This window comes from Neofelis nebulosa, chromosome 2 (assembly GCF_028018385.1).
Source record: "Neofelis nebulosa isolate mNeoNeb1 chromosome 2, mNeoNeb1.pri, whole genome shotgun sequence".
Lineage (NCBI taxonomy): Eukaryota > Metazoa > Chordata > Mammalia > Carnivora > Felidae > Neofelis > Neofelis nebulosa.
Window position 1 is genome coordinate 72,598,210 of NC_080783.1, and position 12,716 is coordinate 72,610,925.

A 12,716-nucleotide genomic window follows, 5' to 3' on the forward strand; every position below is an offset into this window, starting at 1 on the left:
CTCTCTGTCTCTCTGCCCCTCCCCCACTGCTCTATCTCTCTCACTCTCAAAAATGAATAAATGTTAAAAAAAAAAAAACATATTTCAGAAATCTTGCCAAAATCTACAAAAGTTAAATGTTTCTTTCAAGTAAAATTTGCCTAACAACATCCAAATTCATCATTTCATGTTAGAAAAGTTAAATAGAACTGCACAATGTTTTAAAATATTCAAGATTAAATATAAATGCCAATTTATAAGATGAACATCAATAGATAATATAAATTACTCTAATTCTTTTGTAGTAAAGTTAATTTTATAGTTGAGTTTCTGTTTCTTCTAATAACTAACTTTGCAAAATATCTTTGTGGGAAAAATAATTTTTATATCTTTAAATGTATAATTCCTTGTAGTATATCCTCTATATCCAATTAACATATGTCTGTTATTACAGTGACCATATTTCCTGTATGCAAAATAGCACATAGTGAATATACAGAAGTTTCCATCTACTTCTTTGGTGAAAGGACCTGGTGTATATAAGTTAGAGACCAAGGAATGTCTGGAAATTTTAGTGGTTGTGGTTATGGTAAGATAGGGTATGTAAATCAAAACTCTCTTAAAAAAGTCAACACATGTAAGGATGGGTGATTTGGTTGGTTGGTTTGTTTTTCAGATATCTGGTGATGAACAGAAGTGGTGGGTGAGAACTGCCGAACAGCCCATAGATCGTCACTTTCTTAAGTATGTGACACAATTGATGCTGCCTTTGTAAAGTCATTTTAAGAAGGCCCAAATTCCCTTTAGAAAAGGGATTGCTATCTGCAATTTGTTTTGAACATTAATCTGTGAACTGTGTAGACTAGAGAAACCAAGTCTTTTTGCATATTAACATTAAGAAAAAAGTGGTATAAAATAATGGCATAACATTAAATTTAGAAGTAAAATTACAGTAAAAAACAGAATGGAACATGTAACTACGTTATGAGCTGTGAAATCTCTCCTTTTCTTTCAGCTCACGATATCTATGGCATCACTTTCCTATAACATTTCGGGAGGAATGCTTGTACATGTCTGCCAAGACTTGGTTTAGCGGTAAATTAATTCCAAATCCTTTAATGTTAATTATGTAATATGTGAACTTCAGGTTCAATTACTAGCTTAACCTTGTTTTCCTTTTGATTATATGTTTGGTTGCTTCATCTTGTTTTGGCTTATTGCTAATGACTATGGCTCAAATTCCAAATGCAGATAAAGGTGCTTTTCACTGTGAATATTTTGACTTTATCCTAAAGCAGTTACTTAGAAATAAACTTACCAATTTCATAATTGATAAGCTTATAAACAAATTTGCCAAGATAAACAGGTAGCAATTCTAAATATAGTTTAGGTCTCTTTCCCCTTCATTAGCCTTCGCTTTCAACCTATTTTCTCGCCATCAGGAACTGTGGTAACAGTGGTCATTATACCAAATGGGTGCATTTTTATCGGCAACACTGGTGTACTATAACCTACTGATAATTATAGAAGATAGAAATGGCTAGAGGAGAAAAGGAATATAATTTAACTGTTTGGGAAAGATTGATTTGAAGAGATTTTCTTTACTACTGGATTGTTTTTAAAATTTGCTGAACAGAAAATTCTCACTACAGTAATCCTGCTTTTCATTTCTCAGACTTAAATAAACCTGCAGATTGTAGTACCAAGTTGCCCTTCATCTGTGAAAAATATAATGTCTCTTCGTTAGAAAAATATAGTCCAGATTCTGCAGCTAAAATACAGTGCTCTGGGGATTGGATTGCTTTTCAGAATAAGGTAAAAAGAGAATTGCTACATTGTACAAATGATGATTGCTTTCATGCTGGTTGTATGGCCTGTGGCATACGCAGCCCATCAGATAACTTCACTAAGATAGCCTCTGCATATTTCAGTAACTCACCTGATCCCTCTGCATTTCAGAAACCAAGTTGACTCTCAAGTTAGGCATGCCTACAGGTCTCTCCAAGTACTGTGTTCCTATTCTGTTGCTACTAAACTTAAATTGCTGATATTGATCTGTCAATGGATTGTAATACTTTAAATAGACTCTCTCTATAGCATGAAGGAAACTGACAGTTTCTGGCTGATAAATTTTCCCCCCTGAAAGAAAACATCCAAGCAGTATCTGTCACTTAAATTAGACCAGCATTCCCCAAACTACTTTTTGGGAACTACACATATGCTAACAAAATGCTCATCATTGATCTTGCTTCCAAAGGGGGCATTCTAGATCTGCCTCTTTTGAGATTCATAATCTGTATTGGTATATGTATCTCTTTGGAAATGCTAAGTAGAGAGATTGCTATAGTATGTTAAAACATCTGTTCTGTTACGTAAGAGAAGTTTGATGATAAGCAGGCTGGGGTTGGTGTGAGAGCCCCATGACATCTTCAAAAATGGCTCCTTTTGTCTTTTTGCTCTGCCATCCTTAGCATAATAAAACGTCCAAGCTCAAGTTCAGAGTGTTCTCTCTCGGGTCTTTTCTAGAAGCCACCCGATGATGATGATTTATATAGCTCATTGGCCACTGCAGTCTGTCTGTAAGGAAGATGAAAGAAAGCATTTTGTAGAATGTTTCAAGAAACACAATTTAGAGCATACTACTCCATACTAATGTGATCACAATATCAAAAAGAAAAAGGAAGATATGTGTCTGACAACTGAAAGCTCTGTACTAAAGCTAAGATATTAATTTTAAAAGTAGTACAATCTTTTTTCCCCAAGGTACTGGGACTAAATTAATTTACATAGTTGGTGTAATTTTGAATTAAAATATCCTGCCAAAAGGAACAGGGATGATTTCTTTTAAAATATCTGTTTTTATATAAGGAGGTGATGATTTGGAATGCAGCCTTTGAAGTCAGATGGAACACAATCTAAATGCTGACCATACCACTGTCTGGCTATTTCACTCATTGGAGAAGTTACTTAACTGCCCTGTGCCTCAGTTTCCCCCCATTTGTTGTGAGAATTAAATGAGATAATATTATGCAAACTGTTTAGCACATGGGAAGCACTCAATAAATGGGAGGTTTTGGGGCACCTGGGGGGCTCAGTCGGCTAAGCGGCCGACTTTGGCTCGGGTCATGATCTCGCAGTCCGTGAGTTCGAGCCCCGCGTCGGGCTCTGTGCTGACAGCTCAGAGCCTGGAGCCTGTTTCAGATTCTGTGTCTCCCTCTCTCTGACCCTCCCCTGTTCATGCTCTGTCTCTCCCTGTCTCAAAAATTAATAAAATGTTAAAAAATAAATAAATAAATAAATAAATAAATGGGAGGTTTAAAAAAAAATAGTTTGACTAATAGACCACTCTAGTTGTTTATATTGAGAGCAGAGATCTGCATTCATATAGTACTACTTTGTAAATTTCCATCTCTCAGAGACCAAAAATTAGCAGCCCTCTAAAAGATAGGGTGTTTATGGGACACCTGGGTGGCTCAATCAGTTAAGCCTCGGACCTTTGATTTCGGCTCATGTCAAGATCCCAGAGTCATGGGATTGAGCCCCGCGTCAGGCTCTGCATTGAACGTGGAGCCTGCTTAACACTCTCTCCTCTCCCTCTGTCCCTCTCCCTGGCTTGTGCTCTCTCTCTCTCTCTCTCTCTCTCTCTCATTTTCTCTCTCTTTAAAAAGAAATAAAGAAAAGATGAGGCGTTTACCTCCTATGTGAGCTTTCCTGTGTCTGGAATCTTATTCTTCATAAGAATATTCTTCATGTTTTTTGTTTGCAGTGTTTTCTAAAAATCAAACCCAAGTCTCTCACATTTTCTCAAGCAAGTGATACTTGTCATACCTATGGTGGCACCCTTCCTTCAGTGTTGAGCCAGAGAGAACAAGGTAGCAGAATTGTTCTGAAAACATGTTTTATTCTGATCTGGGGAGCCAAGATAGTTTGGGGAGGCCGTGGGGAATTAGCATATTAAAAAATCTTATTAGGGGCACCTGGGTGGCTCAGTCAGTTAAGCACTTGACTCTTGGTTTTGGCTCAGGTTGTGAACTCGCAGTTGTGAGTTCAGCCCCACATCGGGTTCCTCAGTGACATTGCAGAGCCTGCTTGGGATTCTCTCTCTCTCCCTCTCCCTCTCTGCCCCTCCCCTGCTCATTCTGTCTCTCTTTCTCTCTCAAAATAAATAAATAAACTTATTTTACAGAATAGGTAAAAGACTATCTTTGTAGATAAGCAAGAGATATTCATTAACATTTTTAATATATCTTTAATTTGAATAAGTCAAATGCTTTAAAATAAATCTCTTTCTGACAGATTTTATTACATCCTTGCTTCCGGATATGGAGGCTACATTATGGATTGGTTTGCGCTGGACTGCCTATGAAAGGATAAACAAGTGGACAGATAACAGGGAGCTGACATACAGTAACTTTCACCCATTGCTGTCTGGTTGGAGGCTGAAAATACCAGCAAATGTAAGTTTTTTTGAATCAGAAATCTATATAGGTTTGTGACATACCCAAGTATTCCATAAATTACTAGATTAAGATAATAACAAGGGTCTATTGGGACACCTGAGTGGCTCAGGTGGTTAAGTGTCCAACTTCGGCTCAGGTCATGTATGATCTCATGGTTCATGAGTTCAAGCCCTGCATTGGGCTCCATGCTGACAGTGTGGATCCTGCTTTGGATTCTCTCTCTCTCTCTCTCTCTCTCTCTCTCTCTCTCTCTCTTTCTCTCTCTTTCTCTGTCCCTTCCCCATGTGCGTGCACTCTCTCTCTCTGTCTCTCTCTCAATATAAATAAATAAGCATATAAAAAAAGAATAAAGGTCTATTTTATGAGTCCACTTATATGAAATGTGCAGAGCAGGCACATCTTTAAAGATAAAATGTAGATTAGTGTTTGCCAGAGGCTAAGGAGGAAGGAAAGATTGGGGGTGATGCCCAAAGGGCATGGCATTTCTTCTTGGAGTGGTAAAAATGTTCTAAAAATTGATTGGGGGTGATGGTTACATAATTGAATATACTAAGAACTATAGAATGTGTGCTTTAAATGGGTAAATTATATCACCTATGAGTAATATGTCAATAAAACTGTCACAAGAAGAACAGGAGCTCCCCAGCATTCAGGCAGATGCCCCTGTTTTTCACAGTAGCTTCAGACTCCATGACACTTATTTTACAACCACAATAAGCCATCAAGGAGTGAGATGCAAATAGAAGCAAATATAAATGTTTTATTAACATTTTGGGATTTGGGGGCTGTCTCCTGGGGCCAAAAGTACAAAATTGGTGATTAGTGATCATTCTTCCCAAACAGCTACACACAAAGAAGCTATAGAAGGGAAAAAAGCATTGTGTTAAAAATAGTTACCTTATACCATGATTCTGCTGCCCCCTGCTTCTGTCTTCCCTATTTGCTGGATATAAACCACCCTTTGCACAATGGCAAAGATTAAGAAATTAACTTTAAAGTCAAATTCCAAAGGTATGCCTAGACAACAGTTGATGTTCCTGATGCAGTATAACTTTGCTCAAGGTAGATGTTGGTGGCAAAGGGAACTCTGAGTCATATGTAATTATGTACAAAGTAAATATTAAAATAATGCTTGGTTATCATAGAAAATCTGAAAGTTGTAGAAGAGTAAATGCAATAAAGAAAACTGTCAACCTGATTCTACTTATACTTAGGCCAGTAGCTTTCAAGGTTTCAACCATAACCCCATAGTAAAAAATACATTTAAATTACCATTTAGTACATGAATATAAATATAATACTGAATTGAAACAGATGTTTCAAGAAACAGTACTTACCCTTACAGCATATACCCACTGATATTTTCCTTCTATTTTATTTTATTCTAGTCTAGTCTAGTCTAAGCTATTCTCCTTCTCCTATCCAATCCTATTTCATTATCACATATGTGAGTCAAGATCTACTGAATTGATGTCACAACCTACTAAATGAGTCACAGACTATATTTGAACCCACATCTAGGAAATCACAATAAGTATTTCAGCATTTTTCCTTCTAGGGCTTTTTCATATATTATCTTTCTTTTTTTTTTTTTTTTAATTTTTTTTTTCAACGTTTTTTATTTATTTTTGGGACAGAGAGAGACAGAGCATGAACGGGGGAGGGGCAGAGAGAGAGGGAGACACAGAACCGGAAGCAGGCTCCAGGCTCCGAGCCATCAGCCCAGAGCCTGACGCGGGGCTCGAACTCACGGACCGCGAGATCGTGACCTGGCTGAAGTCGGACGCTTAACCGACTGCGCCACCCAGGCGCCCCCATATATTATCTTTCTGACATAGATAAAATCACAGTCTGTTTACCACTGTATACATACTATTGTATTCTACTTTCCTTATTTAGTATTATATAACAGTTTCTTATACCATTAAAAGATATACTTGATAAGCATTTTAATAGTTGCACAATACTTCATGATAGATATGTGAGAATATTTAAGGTTGTTTCCATTGTTGCACAATCATAAATAGTGCTATAGTGAACGTTTATGTGCATAATCTTCGGTTATATTTCAAATTACCTCCTTAAGATAGATTTTGGAAGTCATATAGCCAGATCAAAAGATGTAAGTAGTTATAAAGCTCTGATCACCAAATGCTTTCCAGAAATGTTTATGAGTTTATATTCTTATTAGCAATATATTATGATTGCCATTTTATCCATAGCAACATATTAACAATTTCTAACATTTGTTGAACATCTAATATGTGTCAGGTACTTTGCTAATGCATCATATACATTATTTCATTTAATCTGCATGACAGATGTGAAAAAGACTATTACCCCACCTCTATCTTAGAAATGTAAAAACAGAAGGAATCCTGTAACTTCCCCCCAATTGTGCAGCCATGCACATTTAAATGTGTCAGAGTCACATTTAAATCTAGGTCCAAGATTCCACAGAACCAGTGTTCTTAGGTTCTTTACTACGTTGCTTGTAAGGGACATTGTCTTTTTTTTTTTTTTAATATTAAATTTATTGTCAAGTTGGTTTCCATACAACATCCAGTGTTCATCCCAACAGGTGCAAGGGGCATTGTCTTTTAAAAATTCTTGCTAATTTGGTAATTTAAATATGTCATATTTTTATTTATATTTCTCTGATATCTAATAAATTATATATAATAAGTTCTATAAGTTCAGTAGTAATTTGAATTTCATCAAGTATAAATGTTATGTTTTGCCAATATTTATCAAAGCCTTCATATATTTCTTTTTTCTTTCTTGCCTTCATGTATTTCTTATGATATTATAACTGTAAATATTAAACATGCTAACTCTCTATTTCCTGTGTTTACTAAAAATATTCCAGTACATTTTTAAACTCTGAATACCAAAAATATTCTAGAAATAAGTTTTGATTTTTTGCATATGTGTATATTCAAATCTGTTTATTTCCTTTTTTTCCTCCATTTCTATTAGATTACAAAGCTCATCATGTAAATGTTACTTAAATATATGCTTATATTTTCTTTGCCTTTTTTTTCCTGACAGCATGGTACAGCCATGGTATGTTGTGTATGTTGTCAGTGAATACTTAAGGCGTTTCCCTAGTCCTGTCTAACATCGTTTATTAAATACACTTCCATTTGTTAAAGACAATATGGGATGCCTCCTTTATTATATATTAAATGTGTCTGTATGTGATATGCTCTTACATAGCTATAACACGGATCTAAATACTATAATTTTGCCATATTTAAAAAAATGTAATAAGAATAGTTATCCTTTATGTATACCTTTAAACAATAGTTTTAGCTATTCTTGTCCATTCTTCCAAACTGTATTATTTAGTAAATTTCCAACTAAACTAATTAAATTAAAAAAAAACTTCTGATGAGAATTTGACAACATTTTAGGGAGAATTAACATCTTTTTATTAACCTTTCAATTTAAAAATATGGTGTACTATATCTCTTCATTTACTCAAGTCTTCCTTCAGAGCCCTCAGTGAAGTTTTTGTAATTCTGTCTCATTGCCTCTGAGAATGGCAGGTTTTTTCTTGATTTTCTGACAGGCAGAAAGCTATTATTTGGGTATATTTACATATGTATTTCATAGGCATCCATCTTCCTAAAAGGCTCAGTACTTCTCAGAGTTTTCGCTACATTTTTTGGGGGGTTTCCTAATCAGATAATCATAATCTTCAAATACCTGTCCATGCTTCACCACATATGGCTGGACTTCCAGAACTGTTGTACTACCAGAAGTAATAACCACCAACCTAGACTTGCTCTGTATTTTCTGGACTGTCTGAAGTCTCTCATTGTTATATATGATGCCTACTCTTTGTTTAAGTTTTATCATTCTAGAACTAGCTTATTTAGAACTTCTATTCGAGAATAAGTACTGAGTTTTCTGAAGCTTATTTCCAGCATCTGCTAAAATTGTGGTATAGCTATAGTAAACCATTTTCATCTTCTTATCATAAAATCTAGTTGCTCAGAATGGATTGTTATTTTACTAGTATACTGAATTGGATTTATTAGAATTTTATTTGAGAATGTTTTCATCTCTGTTCACAGAGTTGATTTTTTTATGCTATGTGGTCGGATTTTTTTTCCGATTACGTCAGCTTCGTAAGATGAACTGGGTAGCTTTTTGCCTTTATGTTTTGAAATTATGACTCAGCCTGGAGGATTTTCTTTCCCTGAAAGTTTGAAGGAATTCCCTAAAAAATCATGTGATGTTACTTTTCAGAGATCATTCTTTAATAAGAAAAGGATTTGGTGTAGTGGTTGAGTGCTTAAACTCCAGAGTCACATTGTCTGCGTTTGAATTCCATCCAGCCATTTAGTGTGCCTTTGTAAGTTCACTTAATTTTTCTTGAGCCTCAACTGTTCATCTGTAAATTCTGACACTGTTATACCTACAATACAATGTGAGAATTACATAGACAATTCATTTAAAGGTTTTAGCTCTCTGACGCATAGTGTTTAAAATGAACTATTAATATTAATTTTCAGTTTCCTCCAAAGTTACTGGTACATTTTGGATTTTCTGTTTCTCCTTATAAAAAGTATGCTAATTTGTAGTTTTCAAGAAAGTTGCCTACTTCATTTAGATTTTTTTTTAAGTTTTTAAAATGTATTTAAGTAATCCCTACATCCCACATGGGGCTCGAACTCATAACCCCAAGATCAAGAGTCTCATGCTCTTCGAACTGAGACAGCCAGGTGCACCTCATTTAGATTTTCTAATGTATTAGAATAAAATTGTGTATACTATTATCTTTTTAAATCTCCATATCTTAATTTGATTGTGTTTTTGCTTTTTCTTATTCAGATTTTTACAAAATTGGTGTGTTAATGGCTTCCTCTTCCCTCTTCTCCCCTCTCTACTCCTATTGCTTAAGATACATTTACAAATATTACTACATTTTCTATCCTGTTTTTCTTGGAGTTATATTTTTATTCATTTTCTAATCTCCTGTATTCAATTCTTAGTTCATCTTTCCTTTAAAAACCAGAATACATTTAATAATATATATTTGCAGAATTCCACTATTGGGTATTCACCCAAATACCAAAACACTAATTCAAGAAGATATATGCACCCCTATATCTATTGCTGCATTATTTACAATAGCCAAGATATGGAGGCAACCTAAGTATCCATTGATAGATGAATGGATAAGGAAAATGTGGTACACACACACACACACACACACACACACACACAGAAATACTACACAACCATAAGAATGGATGAGATCTTGCCATTTGTGACAACATGAATGGACATAGAGGGTATTATGCTAAGGGAAGTAAGTCAGACTGAGAAAGACAAATACCATTTCACCCCTATGTGGAAAACACTCATGTGAAAAAAACAAAACAAATGAATAAGCAAATAAAAAGGACAGTCAGACCTATAAACACAGAGAACAAACTGAATGTTTGTTCAGAGAGCAAACTGAATGTTTGTTCAGAGAACAAACTGATAGTTGTCAGAGGAAGCGGAGTGGGAGAGTGGGCAAACGGGGTGAAGGGAAGAAGAAGTTATAGGCTTCCAGTTATGGGAATAAGTTACAGGAGTAACAGGATTATATAGTGACAGACGGTAGCTACACTTGTGGGGAGCATAGTATAACATATAGGGAAGCTAAATCACTATGTGGTATGCCTGAAACTAATGTACCTTTGTGTGTCAACTATTCTCAAATAAAACACTTAATAATAATACACATTTGCCTCTGTAAAAAAGTTTTACACATATCCCTGGTGATATTATTCTTTCCTATAATTATTTTATTTCAGTTTTAGTTCCGTGTTTATTGTGTAACATGTGTGTATGTGTTTTTATAAAATTTGTAACTCCTGGGATAAGCCTACTTTTCTTATTTTTCTAAGTGTGTGATATGTTTCAAGCATACAAAAAATATAGGAACAATATACTTCGAAAAAATTTTTATATCTAGTATTATTGATTTGTGATCAGAGAATGAAATCTAAATAGATGTTTATGGATGTTTTTATAGTGACAGATACAGGATCAAAGCTTTAAGGTGAGTACTCTGTTGTAGTATACAGTTTGTCAACATAAAAAATTTAAAAACATCTAATTAAATTATTCATCATTACTTTTTTTGCTTTGAAATATCAAGAATGATAGCAGAGTGTTAAATATTACTATAATTGAGTTTTAATCTTGTACCAGTTTTTCTTGATCTGTTTAAAATTTTTTTTAATGTTTATTTATTTTTGAGAGAGACAGAGACAGAATGCGAGTGGGGTAGGGGCAGAAGGAGAGGGAGACAAAGAATCCCAAGCAGGCTCCAGCCTCTGAGCTGTCAGCACAGAGCCCGACGCGGGGCTCGAACCTACGAAACTCTTCATAGAAAGAGTTTGGAAGTTTTCCTTCCATTTCTATTTTTTGAACAGTTTCAAGAGAATAGGTGTTAACTCTTCCTTAAATGTTTGGTAGAATTCCCCTGGAAAGCCATCTGGCTCTGGACTCCTGTTTTTTGGCAGATTTTTGATTACTAATTCGATTTCCTTACTGGTTGTGGGTCTGTTCAAATTTTCTATATCTTCCTGGTTCAGTTTTGGTGGTGTATATGTTTCTAGGAATTTGTCCATTTCTTCCAGATTACCCATTTTATTGGCTTATAATTCCTCAAAATATTCTCTTACTATTGTTTTTATTTCTGTTGTGTTGGTCATGATCTCTCTTTCATTCTTGATTTTACTTATTTGGGTCCTTTCCTTTTTTCTTTTATAATTTCTAAAGTTAATTGCCCTTTTCCCATTCTTTGGAACTTTTGGAGGATTTTCTTGTGATTTCACAGTCAGCTCCTTAATGAAATTTTTATAGGACGAAAAATCCAATTTGGAATATAAAGTTCTCTTGCTGGGATCTTCAGACAGGTAGTTTCATGATTATTTGTATATATTTGCCTTTTCCTTTAGATTTTTGAGGAAGAGTCCCAATACCACTGTGCTATAATGCTCAACCTCGAAAAGTCGCCTTATACTGGGACATGGAATTTTACTTCCTGCAGTGAGCACCACACTCTGTCTCTCTGTCAGAGATATTCAGGTATGAATTATCATCTAGATAACTATGCTACTTTATGCTGTTAGATATATACACTACTTTTTCATGAAAATCTTATAAATGAATTAATATTAATTTGTAAACATATAGCTTCCCTAAATTTTCAACATGGCTAAACTCATATTGGTTCAGTGAGTCAGATTATCTCAAATGGAATGTGATTTTTTTTCAAGTGTCACTGCTTTACCTAATTAAATATCAAAATTAAGTATTGGTGCTGACAGCTCTGAGCCTGGAACCTGCTTTGGATTCTGTGTCTCCCTCGCTCTCTGCCCCTCCCCCGCTTGTGCTCTGTCTCTGTCTCTCAAAAATAAATAAATGTTAAAAAATGTTTTTTTTTAAGAGGTCCATATTTTCAAAAAGATGTTTTTCAAAAGTATCACATTGTTTCCATTGATCACAATGTTATTAATAAATGATTAAAAAAAAAACCAAAACCTTTGGGGACGATTGGGTGGCTCAGCCACTTAAATGTTCAACTCTTGATTTGTTCTCCGGTCATGATCCCAGGGCCATGGGATTGATCCCTGCGTTGGGCTCTGTGCTGAGCATGGAGCCTGCTTAAGATTCTTATTCTCTCTCCCTCTGCCCCTCTCTCTCTCTCTCAAAAATAAAAATAAATAAATAAACAAAAAAATAAATAAAATTTCTAAAAAGCTTTATCATGCAATGAGAACCTCAAGCAGATAATCCACGTACTTCTAAGGAACTTTTTGTTTAATTAACCTATGGTCATTTGTCTCATACTGTTTAGTAACTGCTTTATTCAGGGAAGTACTGTAAAATAATAATTCAATATATCCTCTTGTGGGTTGTTTTGTACATTTTTTTCATGGGAGCTCTCCCAGATTAAAACTTTGTAAGGGAATACCTAACACCTCCTCTTCTTAAAGTAGTTCAAACAAAGGAGGTATTTGATACCAATCTGAAATGGTAATCTCATTGTAGCCTACTTTTACTTATGCCTTTTTTCCTTCCTAAATCAGATTAACAAAAACAATTTTGTTCCAATTTTAGAAAAAAAAAAAAGATGCGGCTCAAACATATTTGCCTAAGGTATACACCAAGCCATACCTAGTTCTCCCAACGAAAATCTAAAATAAATGAACAGATAAGTAATATCTAAAGTACTTATGGAGAAATGAAGAAATGTCCCATGCC

At 34.8% G+C, this 12,716-nt stretch overlaps 1 protein-coding gene and 1 long non-coding RNA gene across 4 annotated transcripts in view; one reads left to right on the plus strand and one right to left on the minus strand.

The window, feature by feature from the left end:
- Positions 1-12,716, plus strand: part of LY75 (lymphocyte antigen 75) — a 135,945-nt gene that overhangs the window by 60,360 nt on the left and 62,869 nt on the right. For all 3 annotated transcript variants that reach the window (XM_058694554.1, XM_058694546.1, XM_058694564.1), the window contains exons 19-24: positions 656-723; positions 995-1,074; positions 1,655-1,794; positions 3,746-3,851; positions 4,276-4,436; positions 11,408-11,537. In XM_058694554.1, the coding sequence (XP_058550537.1) occupies positions 656-723; positions 995-1,074; positions 1,655-1,794; positions 3,746-3,851; positions 4,276-4,436; positions 11,408-11,537 (685 nt within the window). The remainder of the gene's footprint in view (positions 1-655; positions 724-994; positions 1,075-1,654; positions 1,795-3,745; positions 3,852-4,275; positions 4,437-11,407; positions 11,538-12,716) is intronic.
- Positions 558-8,361, minus strand: LOC131491596 (uncharacterized). The gene is made up of 2 exons (XR_009251540.1): positions 8,151-8,361; positions 558-2,552 (listed from the first exon to the last, which is right to left on the minus strand). It is a non-coding gene; the product is annotated as an uncharacterized LOC131491596 (long non-coding RNA).